Source organism: Anopheles funestus, chromosome 3RL (genome assembly GCF_943734845.2).
Source record: "Anopheles funestus chromosome 3RL, idAnoFuneDA-416_04, whole genome shotgun sequence".
In the NCBI taxonomy this organism is placed as follows: Eukaryota; Metazoa; Arthropoda; class Insecta; order Diptera; family Culicidae; genus Anopheles; species Anopheles funestus.
Window position 1 is genome coordinate 14,638,208 of NC_064599.1, and position 22,831 is coordinate 14,661,038.

Here is a 22,831-nt window from a genome sequence, read left to right on the forward strand (position 1 = left end):
GAAGAGTATTTAACACGTTGAGTGCCATGTCAGCCACTATGTGGATGACACTTTTTTAACATTAAAAAAGACGAATTACACGACGAGCTCTCTTTCTTCTTTCGTGTACACTTTCTGATACTTTTCTTGTAATTTATAATTTGTTTTATATTTTTAAATTTCCTTATTTATCCTAGTCGATCTTTACAGGATATGGACATGCTATCGACGAAATGGAGATTACTGAGTAATGTCTCGAATCTTCTCCACAACATTTTTAATTTATTTTTTGACCAATAATTTTGACCATTACCATCCATAATAATAAGTCAAGCAACTTTTTTCATTTCTTCCAAATTAGTTGGGTTACATTGTTTCGTTCCTGCCACTTGTGATAATATAACATTATTCAACTTTGTTAAGACATATTTGTTTGTTTCGGCTATCAAAATTTCAATGATTTCCTCGTAGCTTAATAATCGAAACACGTTATAAGCAGTCATATCTAAAGACGACAAACTTAGCAGATTTTCTTTCGCAAAAGCAATTGATTTTTTTCGACCGATAAATTCACTTCATACAGTTGATTGGATTATGCTCTACTGTTGAGGTAAGCCTTCCGGGTTTCTCTCTTTTTCTAACTCCAATTCTCTAAACATATTTGGGGAACAAATTCATCACAAACACTATTATTAACATCGTAATTATCAGATTCAGAATGAGAATATACTGATTAAGTTTCCAAGAAATTAGCACAACAAAAAGGAATTAGCAATTCACTAAACATTTAGCGTGTTAAAAAAGAAACAGGAAGAACTATTTAGAATTTATTGACATCTTATCATAAACGATGTATAGTTGTACAATCTCACGCTACAGAGTTGTCCTACTGATTTCGCCCTTAACAGGCCTCATTGAGGTTTGTGTATGTTACACGGAGAAGCCACTCCAGTTCCGTCACCACATGAAGCCGGAATCAATGCATTACCGTTTTCCGTGTCACCAACCAACCAAACGTCAAACTGCAAAAAAAACCTAGGGTCCCAGCAATTTGGAGGTACCACCAGTAGAAGGAAAGCAACTCCAGGTCAGATAACTTCCGGTCGAACAATGTGTATTGGTGTGTGTGTGTGTGTGTGCGTGAGCGAGAACCCGTAGGGAGTGGAAAAGTTTGTTGGTTTCGATTTCATATCGTCGTTGTTGAGCATTATGAAGGAGAACAAAAATAAAAGCATTAAAACTATTCGCTGGTGAATGACCTACAGCCCTTCTACAGGGGAGTTGTACTTCGCTCGCCCTTTGCATTACATCTCTAAAGCCCATGTCTAGTCGCCTACGCACCGGTGGGCGGGGGCTTGTGTATTCACAGCTTTCCGCACCTCTGCAGAGGGAAACTGTTGTCGCACAACACATCCGCCGGTCCGGAACTGTGCATGGAAGGGTTTCGTTTTACTTTGTTTGCGCTGCGCATTTTACCAATTTATTTTACCTGCCGCCAACATAAATTCCAACCCAGTTTCTTTGCTGGTTTTGTTTTGTGCGAATGTACGGAAATTTTGTTGTTGAAAAACATCAAACATTTAGTGTCATTTGAAACTTTTCCATTACATTCTCCTAAGGCTAGTGCTTCACGCGAGTACTTTAGCCTGGAATCACCAGTGGACACGTTGGCAGTGAAGGAATTATTAAACAAGTTCTTCTCCACCTTGCCTGCCAACATTATTGCCAACATCCCCCCCCGCCAACATGCTGCCGGTACGAGAAGTTGCAATTTCATGGCGGCACACCTTGCCCTCGTTTTCTACGGCACCGTAGAAGGGTCGCTGAGGTGTGTGTTTAGACGGATTGTGATGCTGCTATGCGACCGCGTTGCTACAGTAGTGGTGATTGTTTGTCAACTATCGCACAAACGCAGCATCGATGTGTGAGTGATCCGGGCAGCAGCATAACCACGCTGAAAGCTCGCGAAACGAATCGAAGTAGCTCGTATATATGCGGGCGCCTGGCGGTGTGTAACGGACAAAAGCCGTAGCATTTTTATGCCGCAAGTACACCCTCAGCACCTTCGTTCCTGCTACCCTGTCCCTTATTTGAATCAGGTTATTACAGGTGTTTGTCAGGCAGAGAGCTGTTGGGCTGTATTTGCATTCCATCCCTGCCGTTCTGCTTTTGGCGTTCAGCTTCCATGCATTTTACGAAGACAGAAACCGAGAGAGAGAGAGGGAGAGACAGAGAAAAAAATACACAGCTTCACGGTGAAAATGTTAAAGAAATACACTAACTGCTAAAGCAAACTAATTTGTTGATAAAACAAGTACATGCAGCTCGCTTTGGTACAGTTTTTTTTAACCAAATTATATCCATCATAAATAACCTTCAAAATGACGTGAACGACTTGGTTTGCCACGAAACTTAATTCCAACGTTCGATGCACCAAGCGAATGACGTTGCATTTTGCGTCGCATTGAGAATCGGTCATTAAAGATGCATATCCAATTATGACAGCATAGAATAAACAGTGATTTAATCGTTATTTTTCCGTACTCTGCACAATTCGGCACTTTTGCTGGTTGCTTGAAATTCTTCTTTGACATAGCTATACTCGTTTTAAAAGACATCTGAAACTTCAAGGTCACACGAAAAAAAAATGCACAATTTTTAATCCATTCTTAGCGGACATATTCCACAGTTGAAATTTGACTAACAGTATTAAATGACATTAAACTTTTGTGCTGTGTTTTTTAATTTAACCGCGAAGAAATGCTACTCACCCATAATTCTTTGCCCCACGACGTGCCACTTTCGATCTCCTGAGCCGCCATGATTACTTCGATTGCCAATCTTTCTCGTTGAATGTTCACAGTATTAACGCTTTTCACTGGCGCACGCTTTTCTCTTCAATCTTTAGAAAAACTTTTACAATCCAATGACAATATTGGACGAAATGATTACCCACAAGAAAAAAAACTATTCATCAATTCAGACCTGATTGATTTCACTCACAATAATCAACGATGAAATGCTCCGGTGACAACACTGACCAAAAATCACAGCTTACACGATGGAAGCAAATTGTAATACAACACTACAATTATTTAAAAAAAAAGATAAACAATGCACCTCCACTGGTCACACCTTGTACGCCACAGGAAGCGCAGCTTCCCTTTTCAAGAAAACCCCGCCACTATATTTCACCCAGCCTACTTGCTCTGGATAATGGAGTTTTCCTCCTTTTTTTCCTACTTTCAACTTTCTTATCATATGCACTTAATATTCACATAGGGACACGACACATACGCACAAAAACACACACGACGCACACTCGCGCACCGAGGTGCCTCGAAAACCGGAAGTGGAGCAAAGTACTCCGTGATAAGATATGATTGCTATGGAGGAGCTGCAAGGGAAGAGGATTTATAAGTGAAAATTTGTATGCCTTTTTCGTAATATAAACGTAATTCAGATGTGGACATCTAGCGAGATGTTCAATGGGAAATTATTACAGTAAACATAAGCACTTTCATACGATATGTATACGACTCTACTGTAGTAAGCATCGCATATCACACACAGTTGCCATGGTTACTATAATGCAGATTAATACTAATTTTTAATTTGTTTTGTTAATGATTTCTCCATTTTACTACGAAATGTTTTAAACACCAAACTTTTTTATCATTTTTACCCAAACACGCATTCACGCATACACACACGCTCACAAGGCATGTTTTTCGAGGACATTTACTCATAACCTTTTTTTGTTGCTGCTTCCTTCACTAGTTTTTCGTGGAATTTTCCAGCGTGTTTTTATTGAAGTTTTAGGCAAAATAATTTAAACGTCTAATTAAACGAACATTACGATTCACTAAACACCAGCATATCTTCATGATTCGTCCCAACATTAAACTTTAAACGTTGTAGAAAATGGCACTAAATACCGTTTTTAAACTTTGTACGTTTCGTGCTGGATCTGTCTTATAGATTTATATCCAATCATTTCCGTTTTGCTGCAAAAAAAAACCTTTCTTCGGTTGATTCATACACTGCAATTCCTAAGACGTGATTCATCTACTTGTAAGGTAAATCAGCCGAACTGAACAAGTGTGCAAGTGTTTACACACCATTGATAATACACTAGCGTAGATTGCAATCGTGACAAAGGTAAAAATATTTAGAAACGCGTTGATAACGAGCCCTTAGCAGGCACCGCGATGGTCCTATCTGCTTGCTAGACATTTACGCACACATCGACACCTGCGGACACACCCGAGGAAAGACACGCTCGACTTGTTGATAAAGTTGACTATTAATAAGCTTCACTGGTAAAAAAAAATCGGATATAACATCACTGCTGGAGGTGAAGAAACACTTGAGAACAACATACGGTTGTAGAAAGCATACATAAAAGTATGAAACACGTATGCACACACGCACGCACACCTCCAGCAAGTAGTACGGCAAACAAACGCCCGCAACCTAACAACAGTATTACTGGCTTCAACTTTTTTTTATTCGCTTTGTTCACAAATTACCAAAGCAATGTGCACCTAAGCTGGTATTTGTGCTTACCCAAACTGGTACGCAAAAATCTTTCAGGTATTTACCCTGTTTTATGATGAGATAGCTGAATATTAGCTTAATATTCACGGAGCGCAGACGACGCACATCCACACAGTTTAAGGTTCGCGAAGTTTTTGAAAAGTGTGTGTGTGTCTTTTTTCAACCATCGATCGGCTTCTTCCTTTGCTTTTTCCCATCATCCCTGCTTTACCCGAGTTATCCATAAACATTATTCAAACGTAGAAAGAGAAACTATGCGTTTGCAACTATTGCTGTCTCGCTTACGTTCAATGTTTATGCTCTTTTCTTCTTGCATAGAAGAACAATCTAGAAAGAGAAACAACCATTTGTGTTCATGAGTGTGTGCGAGCGTGTGCTAACGCGAAGTCAAAGCCACTCGAAGGGGTTTCGAAGTTTCGACCAAATTCGAAGATGCGTTTCGGATTACAATAAGCGAATAAATGCACATTTCTTGAGAATGTGTATTTAAATGCTTTTGTGTAATTTGTTTTACAATGAAAAAGATGTGTTTCATTATTATTTTAGATGAATTATGTGAATTTCAATTTTCATATAAAAGAGATAGAAAGAACAAAAGAAATTTGTAATTTCAGCCATTTGTAATCAGCCAGAAGTTCTTTCTGTAAATTAATTGAATTATCATTTTCTACTGTCATTTGAGTTGCATATTAGTACGGTTTCGTGTGATTAATTAATTTGTAAACTATTATTTAAAAAAAAAAAACTCGCACATTCCCATTGTGTGGACAGTCCGCAGCAAAGATCTCCACTCGGTAGCATAAACCGAACGTTGACAGCGGGAAATCTACAAAACAATTTAATAAACATTAGGTGATCTTCGTTCTGCCGGTAAAATTAGTTGTTCATTTCGACAAAATTTTCTTCATTCCAATGACAACAACTGTTGTGTGTTCAAATTATTTCTAATGACGGATGCAACGGAACAAACAATTGCCCTCGAGCAATCCGAACAGTCCAGCGCTCGACCACAGTTCGGCAATCGGTTCCTTTCCGCCGACGATGATGTCTTCCAGCACAACGCTTGGTAGGATATTGGTTACGACCTTTATTAATTTCCGGCCGGCACCATTCGCCACGTATCATGCTTTATTTCGCTACAAGTGCGATTACGAATCCACGCGATATCGCAAAAAACCTGCCGGCGGAGGATCACGTTTCCTGCGCGATCCTTCCCAGGTGTTTAGTTTCAATTCGTGGTTCGTTTTGTCGCAAGAAAAAGCAGATGGACGAAATCGTTTTTTTACGGCTTGTTTTCGAATCTCACGTAGGGACAATGTGGAATGGAACGAGGAGCAGGAACATGCCGCCCTAGAAGGAGTGAAGAAAAACTCATCTGTAAAGATGTCCGAAGAGCAAGTGGCCCGTTTGGAGACGGAAGCTGATCAAAACTGGGATCGATTTTACGGCATACATCAGAACCGTTTCTTCAAGGATAGACACTGGTTGTTTACGGAGTTTCCTGAATTGGCACCTTTTAAACGTACCGCCAACGTTCCCGAACGTGTGCTACCCGATGGGGAAGCTGTTAAACAGATGGAAGGATCAGCTGCACAAGATAATACGCAACTAAGAACGATCTTTGAAATTGGTTGCGGAGTGGGAAACACCGTGTTTCCTATTCTAAACTATAGCGATGAAGAGAATTTGATGGTTTACGCTAGCGATTTCTCTCGCCAAGCCATCGAGATTATGTGCCAGAGTCCCGAGTACGATACGAAACGGTGTCAAGCGTTTGTGCTTGATGCGACGGCTGACCGATGGGATGTTCCGTTCGAAGAGAACAGTATCGATATTGTGGTGTTGATATTCGTCCTATCTGCTATTGATCCGGAACGGTAAGCATTGCAGCGTGTGTAATCAAGAAAGAATGTGAACATAAAATCTTAACTTTTCCTTCATTCAGTATGCAACACGTGATAAATCAAGTCGCTCGCTATCTCAAACCGGGTGGACTGGTGATGTTACGCGATTATGGCCGCTACGATCTTGCCCAGCTAAGGTTCAAACCGGGCAAATGTGTTAAGGACAATTTTTACGTACGTGGCGACGGTACGCTAGTTTACTTCTTTACCCAGGAAGATCTACGGAGGCTTTTCACGAACGCGGGCTTAATCGAGGAACAGAACATAGTTGACCGGCGGCTTCAGGTAAATCGTGGCAAATTGATTAAGATGTACCGCGTATGGGTACAGGTCAAATTCCGCAAACCGGTAGATTAACGGCCGATAGAAACAAGCCGATTGTTGCATTTGATACGTCGGATTTTTTGTTTATTTGGTGGGTCATTAAATGCTAAATACAGGTATGTTTTACATATGTCAAGATGATAAAGCCAGGTGATTGTTATTAAATTTATACCGAACTCCACTGCTATTCTTCAACGTGCATGTTTTCATTGTACAGCTGAATGAAATCGGCAAAACTGTCTGCGTAATAGTTCGGCAGCAGATCGGGATCGTCCTGTGTTAGTAATACATCCTTCGGGGTGCCACCGCTCAGCATGAGCAGCTTCTGGAAACCGCACCGTGTACCGAATCCCATGTCTTGTGGCATCCTGCCAAAGGAAAAGAGTATCGCATAAGCTTCAATTCTTTAGCGAATCATTCGTGTGTCGCTTATCTTTTTTTCCCAGATGAAACGAAACACACTCCCGGAAATTAAAAATTCAGTAAAACCTCAGCAGTTTACGAAGAATTATCAGTGATTGATTACACCACCGAGCATTCGTTTGAAGTGACGGTCGTTATCAAATTGATAAAACACCATCTTCAACTAGCTAATCACACACGTGTCTGTTCACGCCTATAACAGGCCTAGACGAGTACTTACATATCACCCACAAACAGCACCCGCTTCGGATCAGTAATTTGGAACTGCTTTAGAACCACTTGTGCCAGTGCTTTTCCCGGTTTGCCAAGAATGAGTGCTTTTCGCCCAGTCGAGCGCTCCAGAATATCGATAAAGTATCCCGGACCGATAACATCCATGCTCGAATCGAGCGGTATGATGTAGTCGGTTGCTCCGGCAATGAAGACGCAGTTCGGATCACGTTCCAGGTAACACTTTGCCTTCATTAGGTTCTGCAGCGAAAGGTTCACATCGATGTCGATCACGACGGCACCGACCTTAGTGCCGCGCTGCTCAAAGTAATCCGTGTACACGCGCACCTGGTTCGCCTCACGACTATCCGGGAATCGTTCCTTGGGCTAGAAACAAAAAGCGATGGGAAAATTCAAAATCACTTGGACAATTATTAGCACTCACTTCGATTACTTACCCCATCCAGCACTTTAAAGCCTGCCGTTCGTAGATAGTCCTTGAAAACTTCGGTCCCGATGCAGTAGACAGCGTCCCGCATATGGATCGATTTCAGGTAATGAACCGTTGTTAGGGCGGGATGCACTATTTCCTCCTCGTGCGCATCGATACCGAGCGAGTGAAACTTTTTCTGATACTCGTCCATCGTACGCATGCCATTGTTGGAGATGAAGGCCAGCTTCTTACCGTCGGCACGCAACAGCTGTAGCGCTTTATCGACTCCGGGTATGGGGCCGGTAAAGTTCCACAGGACCCCATCACAGTCCGACATGAGGGTATCGAACGAGTTGAGAAAGATTCGCCGTGCTTCCTTCGTCAGTTGCAGGATGTGTTTCATGTCTGTCTTTGCTTGTTCTGCCATTTTTATTTGCTTTAAATGAAACGTCTTCTCTGTGTAAAAAAAATAAAGTCTGCAAGAAGAGATTTCGTGATTAGGAATCTAGTATCCTTTGCATTCGATGAATGCTTAGAAAAGCAATCTAGAGTCCCGTACTCTTAACAAATGTCGAAAACTTTACAATAAATAGAACAAAAAAAGGACAATTCAATCGATTGCACTAATTTGTTGTCGAAATTGTACACCAAATTAAAACACAGAGCCGAAACAGGTTAGAAAATGGCTTCCAGCAGGTGAATGATTCGCAATCTCCTCTTTTAGGTGGTCTAAAGACTGCGTAGATTAGATCTAGATAAGTTTAGTTTCGTTAAGTTTAAAGTGAAATTAAATAACTACAATTTATTACACTAATGTTGTTCTTTTTCAAAATTGTTCTTTAAAGAGAATTTTATAATAATTTTCTTACTTGTTTCGTACTTTTGAAATAATCTTTTCTTTACTTTTTGATCGATTTTTATCTATTAACCTTTTTGTCCTTTATGCTAGTAAAGCGGTGGACACAACGTGCTTATATAATGGCGCAACAATTCGATACTAATACTAATCCTTCATGTACACACTTAAACCGTACTGACCGAACACGTTTCCTGTTGGTGCTTTTTAAGTGTCAGTAAATATTGTATTCCACAATTCAGTTTACTTTAAACGATATTTCTCAAAGAATTAAATTGTCACTAAATTAATCCTTTGTTTCAACTTATCACTGCACTCTATTGGCACATGTACGACGTTTGCACAATATTCTCGAATGTGCACCACATTACGCTGCAATTGTGCAATTCCATGTATAAATCTCACCTGCGTTTATCTCACTGAAACACAAACTATTGTTGGAACTGTAGTGCGGGAGTAAAATCACTGCGAGCGCACTAACCGTGGACTATCAACCGCCTTGGAACGCACGCAGACACAATCTGAGACATCACCGTCCGTCTGGAAGGAGGTTGACCTGATGCTCAGCGTTTTGTTTGGGTGATTAGTGGTATAACAACACGCCAGATGGACTGGGACACCAAGAAACCGGCCGGCAGGAGATCGGCTGACTGACGACGAAGGCGACGTCGCTGTGACCTTCGGTTCACGTGGAAAGTCGTACTGTTGCTGCGCATGTCCTAGTGTGAAGCCGGCCGAACATGAGAAAATGTTTGGAATGCTGGACACGCTGATAAATGTTAACAGTAAAATTATGTTATTTTAAGCGAGAAAAAACAACACCATCTAAGACACGTACATACAAATATAGGAGGATTTCCTCGCAGCAACAGACGTATGGCGTACGCAATATCTCACAGCTCTCTTTGCTGTTTGGCAAATGGCATGGTATACGATTTGCTTCCCTTTCAGGAAGGGGGTAAGCTGGTGACCGATGACTGGCGGCTCACGTCCAAACACATCCATCCATTTGCCAAGCCGATGTTTGTACCTCCACACGGAAGCTGTGGACGATTCAGTGTACGACGCGACGGAGGCTCGATTGATGATGGACACTATCATTGATGCACAATCAGGCTCAATTGCTGTGTCAATTGGGTTTCGCGCTCCGGAATCTCGTCCCTTCCCGTTGGCCGGCCGGGTGTCTGTGGAACCATCAGGGCTTGTTTCTATGTTGCTCCTGTTGTTGGACACACTTTCGAAGGGGGCTTGTTTAGAAATAACGCACGTTATTGGTCGAGTGATTTGTTTGTTTTTGGGAGAAGCAAATTGTTATTACCAGGCGGCTTTTTGCCAGTAGCCTCTAAGGGAATTGTATAAAATCCTTGAGGATTTAGTTGTATACAAAAAAAAAGATTTCTATGTCGTAAATCAACATTACTGTTCTGGATTCCACATTGATACAAACCTTTGATATTGATAAAAATTGAACGCACAACCAACCTGTTGTATGCAGATGAATGCAATGCTTATCGTAGTACGATTATTATCTTACATTGTCTAACCGAGTACGTCATACAGGGTAAATTCGTCATTCAAAGTTCAGCTGTTCAAATACAATGCCGTCATGTCTGGTATCGTATCATTGCTTCTACTTTGTTAGTCATTCCAACTGTATCAATACAACGTAGTCCAAGTCCAAAAAGCTATACAGATTCAAAGGTTTAAAAACACTTAAGAACTGTAGAAGTTTCTGCTCAAAGTTTAGTTCGGGTTCGGAGCAAAACGTGTTGTGAGTTTTAAAATATTCAAAGGTGGCGCGATCACGATCGCTTTGTCGACTATTTACAGTCAAGGTGCATATTGTACGGTGTGCGTGTATGTATAAAATAGTTACATGAATATGAAAAAAAGCTTTAATGTTTTGATTGTTTCGAAACTTTACATACATTTGATAGGCACGCGAAATTGTGTAAAAATGTGAAAACAAAATCTTTAAAAAAACAGCTTTTTAATTTATTGAGTGTGTATTTGACCAACGCGTAGCCATAGCAACTGATTCAGAAACCCTGCCTCTGTTCCATCAAATGTTAATGTCGACTTCTCTCTCTCTCGTCGCAATTTCATCGATTGAAGTCACCGTCCTCGTTAAATTTCCAATCAAATTATTAGTTACTATTTTGGAAACAATTATTTTAACTTTCAATTTTTTTTTTGCCTGTAATGACTGGTGCTAGATGGGTTTTAAATGTGGGGCTTCTTTGCTAAGAAGATGACATTCGATTTTACGACATTTTCCACGGAATTATATGTATGTCGTTATAAATTGATAATATAAAATGAAATCAATTTCTATTGAAATACTACAATGGTAGGAATTAATTTTATTTACGCTTTTCAAATGAAAAAAATTTCTTATGATAAGTGACTTAACTTTAGTTTGTACAATGTTCACGGTTCTCACCGTGTTCAACACACGCACACACACATACAACCACTCTTCTGTAAGTGTGCGTGTGTGTGTGCGGTTATGCTTCAAATGACTGCAATGGGGGAGATGTGAGATAGCGAGGCAGCTTAAATCACTTTACTGACTAACCTTGCCAAAGTGAGACATCGTGTTCCGCTGTCTTTGTGAAGTGCACAAAAAACGTGCATTTTCCGGAATTTTCTCAGTGATTTTCATCTCCGTGTATATAAAAAAAAACGAGGCATTCGTAGTTAAAACACGCGAAAGCCACATACCAAAAAAAAAAACTCTTGTCTGTTACAAATGTAGTCCCACGGGGTGTATCCGTAGTTTCTATTACTTTCGGCTTACGTTACTTTTATATGTGTCTTTCCGAAACCTTCACCAGTCGGTTTGCAGTGTTTGTGTCCATCGTACGTTCGTTCGAGCTGAGGTTATACGCGAAAGTTGCAAGAAATATTGCCTTCTGTGTCGTGAAGTAACATATCGCTTGCCTCAATTTCTCGGTGCTGCTACGTGTGTTTTTGGCCGTGTTTGCATAACCGATCAATCCAACATCCAGAGGCCTGTTCCCACTACCCCGGCCCACAAGTGGTGACCTCGTCGGCAAAGAAAGTGAGAGAAGAGCACTAGGAGAAAGTGATCCCTTATGCTTGGCTGAAACAAGTCCAACGATTTCATCATTCGGATTGATCAGAGCAACTTGATCACTGGAGGAGGATATACTGTTCAGTCTGCAGAGACCGGTCGAGTCTTCGGAAAGTGTTTTAGTTCAATCGGATTGCAATCTAGTGCATCCGGCCTACACATCTCAACACAATTGTGATCAGTGACCTTAAGGTCAGGAAACCGTAACTAATCATCTCATTGCTATATCGTCTCAATCTTACCAACGCGCCAGTTGTGTATCTCATTTACACTGGTAAGTATTTTATTCATTTAAGTTTCGAAATATTAAACACTCAAAACAAAGTATCAAATATTATGTAAACAAAAGTAATTCAGGTGTCGAACTTTGCACAGGATGATGCATCCTAATAATTGCCTCTACTCGTCTTCGGCAGTGATGTGTGCGTTCGATCCTTCATTGCACAGTCGGACAAGCGTAGAGCATGGGCTGAAATACGCGTGCGATCACATCAAGGGAATAGCTAATCAACGTGGTTTACACATGTGAAACCGTGAGCATAACACACGACCACAGAAATAGCGGTCGCGACTGCACGCATATATATGCTAGCCACGTTTCAATGAAGACCATTCCACTGTGTATGTATGGACAGCGTAGACTGAAAACACATGTTTAAAGTGAGCATGAACAGTGGAAAAGAATCCTTACAATGTAGCATGAAACACTTCAACATGGCATGCAGCTATTGCTGGAAGATCTTCATCGTCTATGTCGTTACTAAAACGAATCATCCTAAGAAAAACAGATATATCCCAAACAGACCTAAACCTTAATAATTCTTGATGAAAAATTTTACTATAGACGATGTATAAACCCACACTAATGCATAAAAACACATACATGCGACAGACGATAACATGAAACGTGGTCCACAAGCTGGATTAAATGCTGATACTCGCTACAGTCGAGTGATTTCATTTGTACCACATGCCATGATTTCATTGAAGGGGCTGCATTTTGGAAGTGTTATCAATATGCTTATTCTGTAATCGATTCATTTACGGAATCCGTACATGTTGCGTTATGAGTAAGAAAAAAGGGCTGATAATGATCTACCATTCACTGCAGGGACTTGATTACAGTATCACTCTGTTAAATAAAGCCATGAAGGGAGAACTGATTGTGATAGGAGTGAATAAGATGAAATAATTTTTCTTTAGTAACAAAACATGGCTAAAGAATGCTCATTAATTGCATTTGTGTCTTAAGACTTTGGTTAAATTAGCGATAGAATGTATGAAAAATAAAAGATCTCTCAAGGGGCGGGGCCCGGTGGTGCATGTGAAAAACGGCGCCCGCCCACACGGCAGGACCGGGTTCAAATCCCATCCGGACCATCCCCCCGTAGCATGGACTGACAATCCTGCTACGTGGTAAAATAAGTCTTGATACGGCCAGGCCGTTCTAACCGAGCAAAAAAAAATAAAAGATCTCTCAAGATCATGATCTCGAAAACACTCCAATCACAAAAATGGAGAATAAAAACAGTCAAATTAATCGATATAATCAAACCCCCTTAATGGTCAATTAAATAAAATTCTGACCAGCGCCATGTTTTGGAACGATCGATCATGCGCAAAAAAACAAAATGTCACCCTTTCCGACTGTTGTACGTCACCCAGTGATCACGTTGTACCCATTGTCCCGAATGGCGCCCGAATGGTGTGTCGTCAGACTTGACGGCACGATCATCGTATCAAGTACGATTGTCATGCTAATTGCTTTGCCGACGGGCAGTTTCCATTCCTGAATAATGCATCCAACCAACCCGCGTATGGCGGGTGAACTCGTACTTAAATCTGCACGTCAAAATGACGTTCCGTGTGGTGAATCGTGCGCTTACCAACGGGGGGAATGTTTACTTCCGCTGGAGGCGGCAAAAATGGGAAAGACTACGTGTTTACACCGACACTGAAAGTGATCTTGTTTTAATAAACACTTATCAGGTTGGTGTCCACCGCCACTAGTGCATGTATAGTTCAAATTAGTAGAGATGCAAAAAGAGAAAGTAAAAAAGGTCGTTTGTTGCAATGTATTTGTCTAGTAATAAAATTACCTCTTTCATGACGGAGAAAACCGCTAACCGCTGTTGACACGTTGTATGCCACGAGATGCATCAGATAGAGCTGATCGTATAAGAACACGTGGCAAACAAAGCACCATTGATAGATTCAAATTCAAATTTTAAATTACATTAAAGAGTAATACTATTCAATTCACCGCATTGTGTGTGCAATGAGCATGTTGCAAGAATAGATAAAATTTTAAAAGCTAAAAAGTGACTTTCAGTGATATGAAGCAGTAACTGCACCTTTTTTTCGTTTGTTCAGGTCTTCTTGCACAAATTGCCCTTGTCAGCATTTGAGATCTTTATTGCATTGTGGGCCTTTTGTATACCTTCTTTAAATATGCAGCCAATGCAGCTTTACGATATCTATAGCAATATCTGATGCATTATCAAGAAACACTGTCCAATTCATATTGTAAGCGTACCATTCACAAAGATCCTCCTCTCGGCAAGCAACATGCCGAGGAGTGTGCTCGTGTTTTGGCAACCAATTGATCGACCTCGAACCAATTACCCACTCAACTAACGCTAAACGTGTGTATACTTCTATGCCACTCCACCAAACACGCGTCGGAACTTACTTCCGTGTTTGGCTTGTAGTAAAAAAATAGATCCGGAAATTGGGATCTACTACACACTCCCAGTAGAAGAAAAATTATTAAAAACTCATGAATGAAATGTACGGTACGATGGATTTCTCATGCTTTTTACGGGTGATATCGAAACGTTTCTCGATCCGATCCAATTAGGTCATGGATCAACTTTAGCAGCTCGCACAGATGGTGGGCAAAATTCTTGGGAAAATGTTGAACCTTGTTCTCCAACACCCACTGCGCGTACTCCTAGAATATCGGATTGTGGGAAGGGAGAGGGATAAATTAATTTTCACTTTTCACTACCGATGCCGCCTATCCTCGGCATCGTACTCGTACTTGCAGAGAAATTGCCGAATTCCTCAAAACGATCGTGATGTTGCTGTTGTGTACCTACGAATACGATCACGATCGTATGCATTGCCGGCATTTTCTTTTTTTGTTTTGTTTTGGGAGGTAATGGGTTTGTTGTTCGTCTGATTGTTTTTGTTTAATTTTAGAATAGTACACAGCGAAACGCGATGCAAACATGGCCGGTGGTAGGTAGTGTGGCTAGTAGCTCTATTACAGCTTCCTGAACGTCTCCGTAATGGTTGTTCGGATGTTGGGACGGGCGCGCGAACGACATACTGCATCGCCTGCTCAGTTGAAAACGCTCAGTTCTCGGTGCTAGTAACCGATCCTCACCGAATCTCGTTGTAGAGATCGTTTGTTTTTACGTCTTAAGTCAGACATTGTGAAAGTGGGAAGACAGTCAAAAGTGATCAAAACCGCAATCTTTTCCAAATAAACGGGTACTTGTTTTTTTTTGTTAATAAATCAGTATTTACCAAGTGATACGTAAAGATATTACGCATTGGAACATTAAGTGAAGAAAAGAAAGGTTTTGTAAATTTGGAAAGTGTAATGGCACAAATGCGCGACCGTATTAAATTACGTTGGACGTGATAAGTGATTGTATGTAGTCTCAACTTATGATCGCTGCACGCAGTGCTAAATAGGCCACGCATATCACCGATCACAGCTGAAGTGATCTATTTTTGCTGGAATATTCCTACAACCACATGGAAAAAAACATTTCCAAAGATCTACGATCATTTTACAAACATTTGTGAGCACTTCTTGCACAGAGCAAAAACGATCGTAACATCAAGTGCAGGTGTGTAATATATGTGAGCGAGATTTGAAAATATTTTGAATTACTGTGATGTATTTTTGTGCCTTAAAATATTGTAAAACAATACACTAACTCTTCATTCGGAATGCTATCATACACGATCAATCCAGCTCCACTTAGTCTCAGGGTGATGTTCAACAGACTTGATCAACTTCTTGGATCCGCACGTTGACTCCACGAACCGGGATAAAATAAACAAAACGTCCACAGCCAGACATGGGATCTAATGTCCTCGAGTTTTATGCTGTGGCAATATGACACGCGACACATTTCTCGACCCTGTTTTTGAAAGTTTTGTATAGCTGGCAGAATTCTGACGCCAAAACAATGTCGTTGGCCTGCGTGTGTGTTCTTTTGCCAGCTCGACGCCGGCCGTTTACGGTCTGTTTACACGAATAATCTTCATGCTGGAGTGTATCATCGGCTCGAACGCGGTTTATGTTTGCGACCAAGTACGAAGAATCCTACCGTTTGTTGCTAGGGGGAGTCGTTTGTACCATTCTTTCGAGACAGACGCTTTGGCACGCAAAAATTGTTTATTCGCTAGCTTAAGTGTATCTGTGCGGGTGGTCTCGGTTAGCAACCAACCCAGCTGGAGCAGGTGTTTTGGGACGAGACTTGACAACAGTTTGCAAACTGAGCCATCTTTTTTTCGGGGAATATGTAATACACCGTGATGGGAACGACTGTGTGATACAAAAAGAAATTGCCTTACTATCTCACCTTCATCTTCTTTCACGCCTCACTTTTCGACTATGTGGTATACTATCTCTTCCAGGGCTCTACAGTGCACGGCCACAACCCAATCGCCTCATTCCAATGGGTTGACACGTCTACGACCACACGTGAGTTCGTGCCGCCAGCAGAACGAGCAGAAGCGCTCAACCGCCCAGAGGAAGAGCTGTTGGCCGGAGCGGAGAAGAACCTACCGTCTCCGGAGTGTTTCCAGTGGTTCCGGTAGCAGGTAGTACCATACACATCTCTATTGCACCCTAGCCAATCACTATCTCACTCGTTGTTAATTACAGTTATGTTCAGTACTTTGCCTTTCCCCTTCGTTTCAACCTTGGGGTTGAACAGCAGAATTGCCCCCCAAAGGTTGCCGGGAAGTATGAGAAGGAAAATGAAGCTTCTGTTGCATTTCGCGTGAAACGGAACTGATAAGAGTGCTGAAGCTCCAGCGTTAATGAGAACGGTAGAATGTTGCAACGTTTGTTTTACACCTCGTGTGCGCCATATTGAGGCACGAACCAGATACACGCGCAGAGGTTTAAGATCGCCCTTGGGAGGCGGCAGTCGTGGAGCACGTGATGTGCGCTTTGATGGATGATATCTTGGTTGGTGGTCTATCCTTGTGTGTTCTATTTCCAGGTAGCAAGGTGTGATCACACATGTAAAAGCTGTCGATCAAAACCATAGCCTTAACGGTAGATGATCGGTGTTCGCTTTTTGATAGATGACAGTAGATCGTTTACCCTTTTGGTTTATTTTTTATAACCCCCCGCAGACATATGACCGAACGGACGCCATTCGACAGGGAAACGACTGATACTAAACAGATCCAAGAGGGGGTGGGGGACTTTGTTGCCTTTTGAACTCGCTCGCTAACCTCCTGTACGAATGACCAGCCGAGACCGCACGTTACGGTAGAGAAATGTTGGCAGTTTGTCAAGATCTGAAAACAACAAGGCTATTGTCAGTTTCCTTTTGGTTTTTGTTGGTTGATTAATTGATTCGCAAATCTTTAAACAAGAAATCTTAGGTTTGCTTTAAACACGTGTCTGGCTCTGACCATCCCATAAGCAAAAAGCTTACTATCATTAGCTTTGAAGGAGTTTGGGTAAATCCCACATGACTCATCATGATCAAATATTGTTCAAATTAGCTTCACATTGTGTGACTCATTACATCTCTCCCTGTATACCATACGGTCAAACACACTGCCACGTTGTTTCCGGCTAGACAGTTAGCACCTATCGAACTCATTGAAGTGTGGTACAAACCCCGTAGGTGTCGCAGTAAGTTAAACTTGTGATAACACTTTGATGTATTGCGATACATGTTGTTCCTCGTCGTTTGACACCGATATGATGGTACATTCGTTTAATTAGCATATCGTATCATAGACCAATCCTCTCCACTAGGCCCCGAGAGTTACATTTGCTTTTGGATGTTGTATGAAGCATTTTGCTGCTAACTGTGTGCAAACTCGGCGATATTAAATGTGGAATTTGACCCCACCATGGTCATTGTTCCTGGTGGCGCTTCGCTTCGCCAGTTTTCGACACATTATATGCCTTTTGTCACTGTCGTAATCACTACGACGCTACATTCGAAATGGCCAAAAAGGTGTGAAACATTGGCGAATTGAACACAATGCCAGATAGTGGATTGGGAAGAGATGTACGAAGAAGGGATAATCGTTAGTAAATGATCGTGTGTGTTAGGAAGTTGCGTTAAATCAAATTGTAATCGTCTGCTGTTTGTGGTGGAAGTTGTACAAGCTCCGTTTAGTGTGTAAAACTTTCTGATTTAATATCTAATTCGTCACAACCGTTAAATTTGAAGCTCATGGTTAATAAAATTCCTGCTTTCCCCTTTTTTATTATTTCCAGAGTGCTTCACTAATCGTCCATTCCGCTGCCCATTTAGTGTATGGTGCTGATTTTGTAGAACGATCTTTTGAAACATTGCCCAAACAATTCAACGTTGATCGAGGAGTTCCCAGGAGATAATACATCCTGCATCCCGGACGCTCGCCGAAATCAACTTCAACCGATTTCCAATGAGAGTAGTCCAGTGCGCAAGGTATCTAACAGCGGCGTCCCACCAGGCATCCGTCTGCCCATTCGGTGTACCATCAATCCGAGGACTGGGGGAACTGTTCTGCTACAGTTACTACGCCGTCGCCACCATTCTGCTGCACCTGTTTGCCGTCCTGGCGCTGATCATCGCTGACCTCAACTATAGTGTACCGATCGGCTGCTGGCAGCCATAGAAACGTACTACTTCTTCGGCGCATCAATTATTCCTGCAGGGATTTGTTCTGCTCGCTGGGACACGTGACCCCGACCGGAACACCGACCAGTGATCGTCAATAGCGAACATTCCATTTTGTGTTGCTGTGTTTTCCCGTATCGCACGGAAACGGCTAACATCATGCTGAAAGTTGTTGGAGCATCTTGGCATAAGACCCGTATAGGGTCCTACATTCTAATCGGCGCCTCAATGCTAGCGGTGGCTGCTCTATTCCTGGCCGGTATGGAGCGGTAAGTGTACACGATTAAGTAAGACGTCAAAGAAAAGATCTAGAATGGCAGATCCTTATTTGATCATCTGTTTACCGCTTTACTATCTTTCTTGAACAGCCCCAACTACAAAGGAACCTACTGTGCCACGACGTACTGGGCTCGGAATTCCGGCTATCGTCTGGAATTCTGGGGCCAGCGTAATGATCTCGATCTAGTACCGAAGGGTGCGGTCCGTGCGTGTTTCCAGGACAGCATTTTGACGAATGGATGGTCTCAACTTGAGCTAGAATCTCAGTCATCCTATTCAGACACGGTACAAGCGTATGCGGCCGGTATAATGGAAGGTGCCCTAACATGGCACAATATTTACATGCATTGGTTTAAGTAAGTATTCAAATTGTCGCAAATTGTCCTGGATCGTTTGTGATTAACATCCTTTTCATTCACAGCACCATCGATGCAGTTTGCTCGAAAGATGAAGAATCGGAAGAGTTTTGCGATTGGTTGCGAGGTCTTATCACTACCAACGTGGATACGGTGAAAAAGATGGCAGATATGAAGGGAAAGCACGATTACTACTGGTACCAGATTGCTTTATTTTACGATCAACTCGATGGGCTGGAAATCGGTTTCCGGAAGGGTGTGAAGCGTTCGCGAATGGATTACGAAATTCCGAAGCAGGATTTTTTGCTGATGAACGCTGCGGTCGATATTCGTGATCTGAAGATCTACTACACGAACTTTTTGATGGAAAACAGTGGTCTCAAACCGGACCCAGCGAAGGGTATTATGCTGCTGAAGTTGCTGAAACAACCGAATGGGCTGTCGAAGATCTTCCTTGGTCACACGTCCGACGGTAGCTATTCGTCGATGTTGCGTATGGTGAAGAAGTATACGCTAAGGTATCACTTCTCGGCGGACGTATCCCGGCCTGCAGTTCCCGTTCGAGAGACGGCAGAGGAAGATCGCTACGTAGTGCCTGGTACGAACATCGTTTTCACCGGGTATCCTGGGGTTCTTGCATCGTTGGATGATTTTTACGCAATTAACGGACGCAGACAGCATAGACTAGTTGCTGCCGGTGTGAAAATGGAAAACGAGCACGTTAATCTGTGGCGTAAGATCGATCTGGTGCGCTCAGTTTCGCTAGCGCCGCGTGTAATGGCAGCCAATCGGCTCGGTCATAGCGGTCGCTCTTGGGCTCGTTACTTTGCCCGCAACCCATCCACAGGCGTGAAACAATGGTTGATAATTGATATGTCACGCTTCGTAGCTAGTAATAGCAGTGAGATAGAGCTGCTGACAGCTACACCACCATCGTCGGATGAGGTGGATAGATCGGTAGAAGAAAATGAAATTCCAACGACACTGGAACAGGATCTGGCTGATAGCGAACACCAGCAGCAGCGTATTGTGACCAAGCGGATGGAAGACTACGTGGACGATGATTTCAAGGAGCAATTGTCTGGTGCACGACAGGTTCGAATGGTAACGGTGCCAAAACAGGCAGAATCCGTTGATGCAGAGGAAATTGCATTTGGATCGGGAATGTTTTGGGTAGTGGATCAATTGCCCGGTCGGCTACATGCGGAAGACATTACCGAGAAGATCGTTTCCGATGGTTATTGGTTAACGAATGGTGTACCCTATTTTAAGGAAGCACTCGACATTGGCCAGGCAAACACGAACGCTACCACCACTACCTCGACGGCAATGGAAAAGATTCTGCAAAACATCACAGATCTCGAAACGCTGGCCAAGTTCTTCCGTCAGTCCGCATACCGGGGCGATTTAGATCAGGATGACCCGGCCGCATTTGGTAATATCGATCTGAAACTGTACACAGAAGCATCTGATGGAACAGCACATTTCCGGGCATATTCTGGACCACTTTATGATCCCGTACGAAATACTGGACAAGCAGCAAAGCGGAGCATAATTAAATCGGAACAATTACAACAATCTTCTTCCGATCAAAAATCGCAAACGCAAACCGATTCAGGCTCTGCGGGCACCTCCGTAGGCTCTCGTCCATTTGATTGGAGCCGAATTTTACCGTTCGAGGTGCGCCATCAGGGACACCCAGATGTTTGGGACTTTGAGCATATTACTCCAGAATGGGCGTGGATATGACTGCGGCAGGACATACCTTCTGCGATGCAGCAATAGTCGGAAGGTGTTATCTCTTTAATTCAAATATTTCCTCAAGCTACTCCTCCACCTATGAAAGGGCAATACCGCTCACATATCACAATGTCTTCCGATAGCTTTACGATAGATCCATTTTCAAAATCCTTACGAAGTGAAGCCTTACTTTGAACACAAAACTCTTCGAATAGTACTTTTAAATCAATTATAGACAAATGCTACATATTGCGCAAAGTTGCTGTTCCTGTTGATGGCGTTGCGTTAGCTAAACACATTTTATAGACCAATTTGAAATGAAAGAGAAAAAAAAGCGAAAGGAATGAAAATGTAGCAATAGGTTTTTTTTTCTTGCGTGCTTTTACATCCGAAACCGGTTTACAAAATAGTATAGGCGTTGATATTAGATCAATTTAGTGTATTTGTTTAAAATAAAAATCCTTCAGAAGCGCGCTTTCTTTAAAAAAAAAGCTTCAAAATTCCTCACAAGGTGGCGCTAATGTATTTCGCACAATGGTAAACGGTATGCACTTGTAGCAGATAATAACTAATCTGCTATACAGCTAGTATTAAAGTAACAGCTATTACAGAAATCAGACTTTGGGATCGGTATTTAAGAAATAGACAACACAAGTATACAACCCAAATTTATAATGACCCACATAAAGTAAATGAGTCCAATGCAAGTAGGCTACATACATGTGCTGCGTAAGCATTGGCCACAACCATTGGAAAAGTCAACAGGTAGAACCCGGATGGTTATTTAATAACACCAAATCAAAAATCAAAACTGACCCGCGCAGCGAAGCCCAAAATTGTTTACGAGGCAAAACATGTCCACGCTATGACAAAAGCGTTTAAGCGCAAGAAAGTAGGTCAACCCGCGAGGCTCCACCCAAGAACGACAAAGGCGTCAAACTTAAGCATACTTTTAGAATGATATATAATAAAGTACCGGGCCAAAGTAAGACAGACTTAATCTGGACTTGGCATAGAACGTAACCAATCTGTGTCCGTTTATTTCCAGACCATTGAGTAACGTCTCAATGTGTCCAACGTTCGTAAAGTCAGTAAGATATATCCGCGCTTCACTAATTTCCACCAAGTGATGGAACGGGAAGAAAGTCCGATGATAAGATAGGTGACAAAACAGGTAAAGTCAAAGCCTGTTACATGGCGACCGTGATTCCAATCGGCAATCTTCGGATGCGTGAACAGCGAGTGTTTGAAAAAAAGAAAAAAGTGCAGTTATGGCCACGTTAAAAATTAATTCGACGGCTAGCTATAAAGTGCAACGTGTTATCAACAAAATGACCAGCGAACTAAGCAATATGCATCGAAGTGTTATTTCATTTTTGAAAACTGATCCCAAGTGGAAAATTCTCGTGACCGATTGATGAAAAAAAGAGACAAATATTTGCGCCAAACGTGATATGTGATGATTAACTACGCAAAAATGAAAAGTGGTGCATATTATAAAGAAAACATTAAATGAGTGAAAAGTTGTAAAAAGTAAAGCAAATTAAAATGCAAGTGAAGTGAAAATGCATCCAAAGAAGTAGTTCGAACGAAGATCGATATTTAACGATCATAAAGCACCTAGAGTAATACAACGAACTATACTTGAGATAGGAATTTTAAAGCAAACTCCAATACAATTTTGTATCAAATATTCAAGCAACAAAGTCGTTTATTATAATCCACGAATCGAACAGTGAAAGCATCAGTTATGCTCAGTGTCGGAAAATTATTCGCTTTATAACTGATT

At 41.8% G+C, this 22,831-nt stretch overlaps 5 protein-coding genes across 23 annotated transcripts in view; 2 read left to right on the plus strand and 3 right to left on the minus strand.

Moving 5' to 3' along the window:
- The window catches only part of LOC125767135 (formin-binding protein 1-like), a 60,420-nt gene extending 55,718 nt beyond the window's left edge, over positions 1-4,702 (minus strand). For 6 of the 11 annotated variants that reach the window (XM_049433415.1, XM_049433409.1, XM_049433407.1 and 3 more), the window contains exons 1-2: positions 4,584-4,702; positions 2,751-3,376 (exon numbers count right to left, since the gene is read on the minus strand). In XM_049433415.1, coding sequence (XP_049289372.1) covers positions 2,751-2,801 — 51 coding nt within the window. In that variant the 5' untranslated portion in view covers positions 2,802-3,376; positions 4,584-4,702. Of the gene's footprint in view, positions 1-2,750; positions 3,377-4,548 lie in introns of all 11 variants that reach the window. The other 5 variants (XM_049433414.1, XM_049433413.1, XM_049433408.1 and 2 more) reach the window with 3 other exon arrangements.
- A 634-nt stretch (positions 4,703-5,336) lies between these two features.
- On the plus strand, positions 5,337-6,912 carry LOC125767150 (methyltransferase-like protein). The gene is made up of 3 exons (XM_049433451.1): positions 5,337-5,605; positions 5,850-6,416; positions 6,485-6,912. Exons 1-3 carry the CDS (start codon positions 5,487-5,489, stop codon positions 6,798-6,800), a joined length of 1,002 nt encoding a protein of 333 aa, XP_049289408.1. The 5' UTR covers positions 5,337-5,486; the 3' UTR covers positions 6,801-6,912.
- On the minus strand, positions 6,822-9,222 carry LOC125767152 (uncharacterized). Of its 6 annotated transcripts, none has more exons than XM_049433454.1 (4): positions 9,095-9,222; positions 7,859-8,309; positions 7,411-7,787; positions 6,822-7,135 (listed from the first exon to the last, which is right to left on the minus strand). In XM_049433454.1, exons 2-4 carry the CDS (start codon positions 8,258-8,260, stop codon positions 6,952-6,954), a joined length of 963 nt encoding a protein of 320 aa, XP_049289411.1. In that variant the 5' UTR covers positions 8,261-8,309; positions 9,095-9,222; the 3' UTR covers positions 6,822-6,951. The 6 variants fall into 6 exon arrangements, with proteins under 6 accessions (XP_049289411.1, XP_049289415.1, XP_049289413.1 ...); XM_049433458.1 differs by lacking the exon at positions 9,095-9,222 and adding an exon at positions 8,872-9,021; XM_049433456.1 differs by lacking the exon at positions 9,095-9,222 and adding an exon at positions 8,703-8,796.
- Positions 9,152-11,126, minus strand: LOC125767156 (uncharacterized). The gene is made up of 2 exons (XM_049433464.1): positions 9,528-11,126; positions 9,152-9,458 (listed from the first exon to the last, which is right to left on the minus strand). The coding sequence occupies exons 1-2, from the start codon at positions 9,788-9,790 to the stop codon at positions 9,152-9,154; spliced, it is 570 nt and encodes a 189-aa protein (XP_049289421.1). The 5' UTR covers positions 9,791-11,126.
- Positions 11,127-11,249: 123 nt separating this feature from the next.
- Positions 11,250-21,396, plus strand: LOC125767133 (putative phospholipase B-like lamina ancestor). 4 transcript variants are annotated; one of them, XM_049433397.1, is made up of 5 exons: positions 11,250-12,060; positions 16,446-16,631; positions 18,283-18,936; positions 19,036-19,302; positions 19,368-21,396. In XM_049433397.1, the coding sequence occupies exons 3-5, from the start codon at positions 18,827-18,829 to the stop codon at positions 21,049-21,051; spliced, it is 2,061 nt and encodes a 686-aa protein (XP_049289354.1). In that variant the 5' UTR covers positions 11,250-12,060; positions 16,446-16,631; positions 18,283-18,826; the 3' UTR covers positions 21,052-21,396. The 4 variants fall into 4 exon arrangements, with proteins under 4 accessions (XP_049289354.1, XP_049289356.1, XP_049289355.1 ...); XM_049433398.1 differs by lacking the exon at positions 11,250-12,060 and adding an exon at positions 15,314-15,649; XM_049433399.1 differs by lacking the exon at positions 16,446-16,631.
- Positions 21,397-22,831: the final 1,435 nt, after the last annotated feature.

Bases quoted from the DNA above. Each gene is read 5' to 3' on its own strand.
- LOC125767150 (XM_049433451.1), top strand. From the start codon at position 5,487: ATGACGGATGCAACGGAACAAACAATTGCCCTCGAGCAATCCGAACAG. The intron at 5,606-5,849 runs GTAGGATATTGG...AATCTCACGTAG, and splicing joins GTCTTCCAGCACAACGCTTG to GGACAATGTGGAATGGAACG. The intron at 6,417-6,484 runs GTAAGCATTGCA...TCCTTCATTCAG, and splicing joins TCTGCTATTGATCCGGAACG to TATGCAACACGTGATAAATC.
- LOC125767152 (XM_049433454.1), bottom strand. From the start codon at position 8,260: ATGGCAGAACAAGCAAAGACAGACATGAAACACATCCTGCAACTGACG. The intron at 7,788-7,858 runs GTAAGTAATCGA...TTTTGTTTCTAG, and splicing joins GCTTTAAAGTGCTGGATGGG to CCCAAGGAACGATTCCCGGA. The intron at 7,136-7,410 runs GTAAGTACTCGT...TTCCTTTGGCAG, and splicing joins GTGCTGTTTGTGGGTGATAT to GATGCCACAAGACATGGGAT.
- LOC125767156 (XM_049433464.1), bottom strand. From the start codon at position 9,790: ATGATAGTGTCCATCATCAATCGAGCCTCCGTCGCGTCGTACACTGAA. The intron at 9,459-9,527 runs GTACGTGTCTTA...AACATTTATCAG, and splicing joins AAATCCTCCTATATTTGTAT to CGTGTCCAGCATTCCAAACA.
- LOC125767133 (XM_049433397.1), top strand. From the start codon at position 18,827: ATGCTGAAAGTTGTTGGAGCATCTTGGCATAAGACCCGTATAGGGTCC. The intron at 18,937-19,035 runs GTAAGTGTACAC...TTTCTTGAACAG, and splicing joins TTCCTGGCCGGTATGGAGCG to CCCCAACTACAAAGGAACCT. The intron at 19,303-19,367 runs GTAAGTATTCAA...TTTCATTCACAG, and splicing joins ATTTACATGCATTGGTTTAA to CACCATCGATGCAGTTTGCT.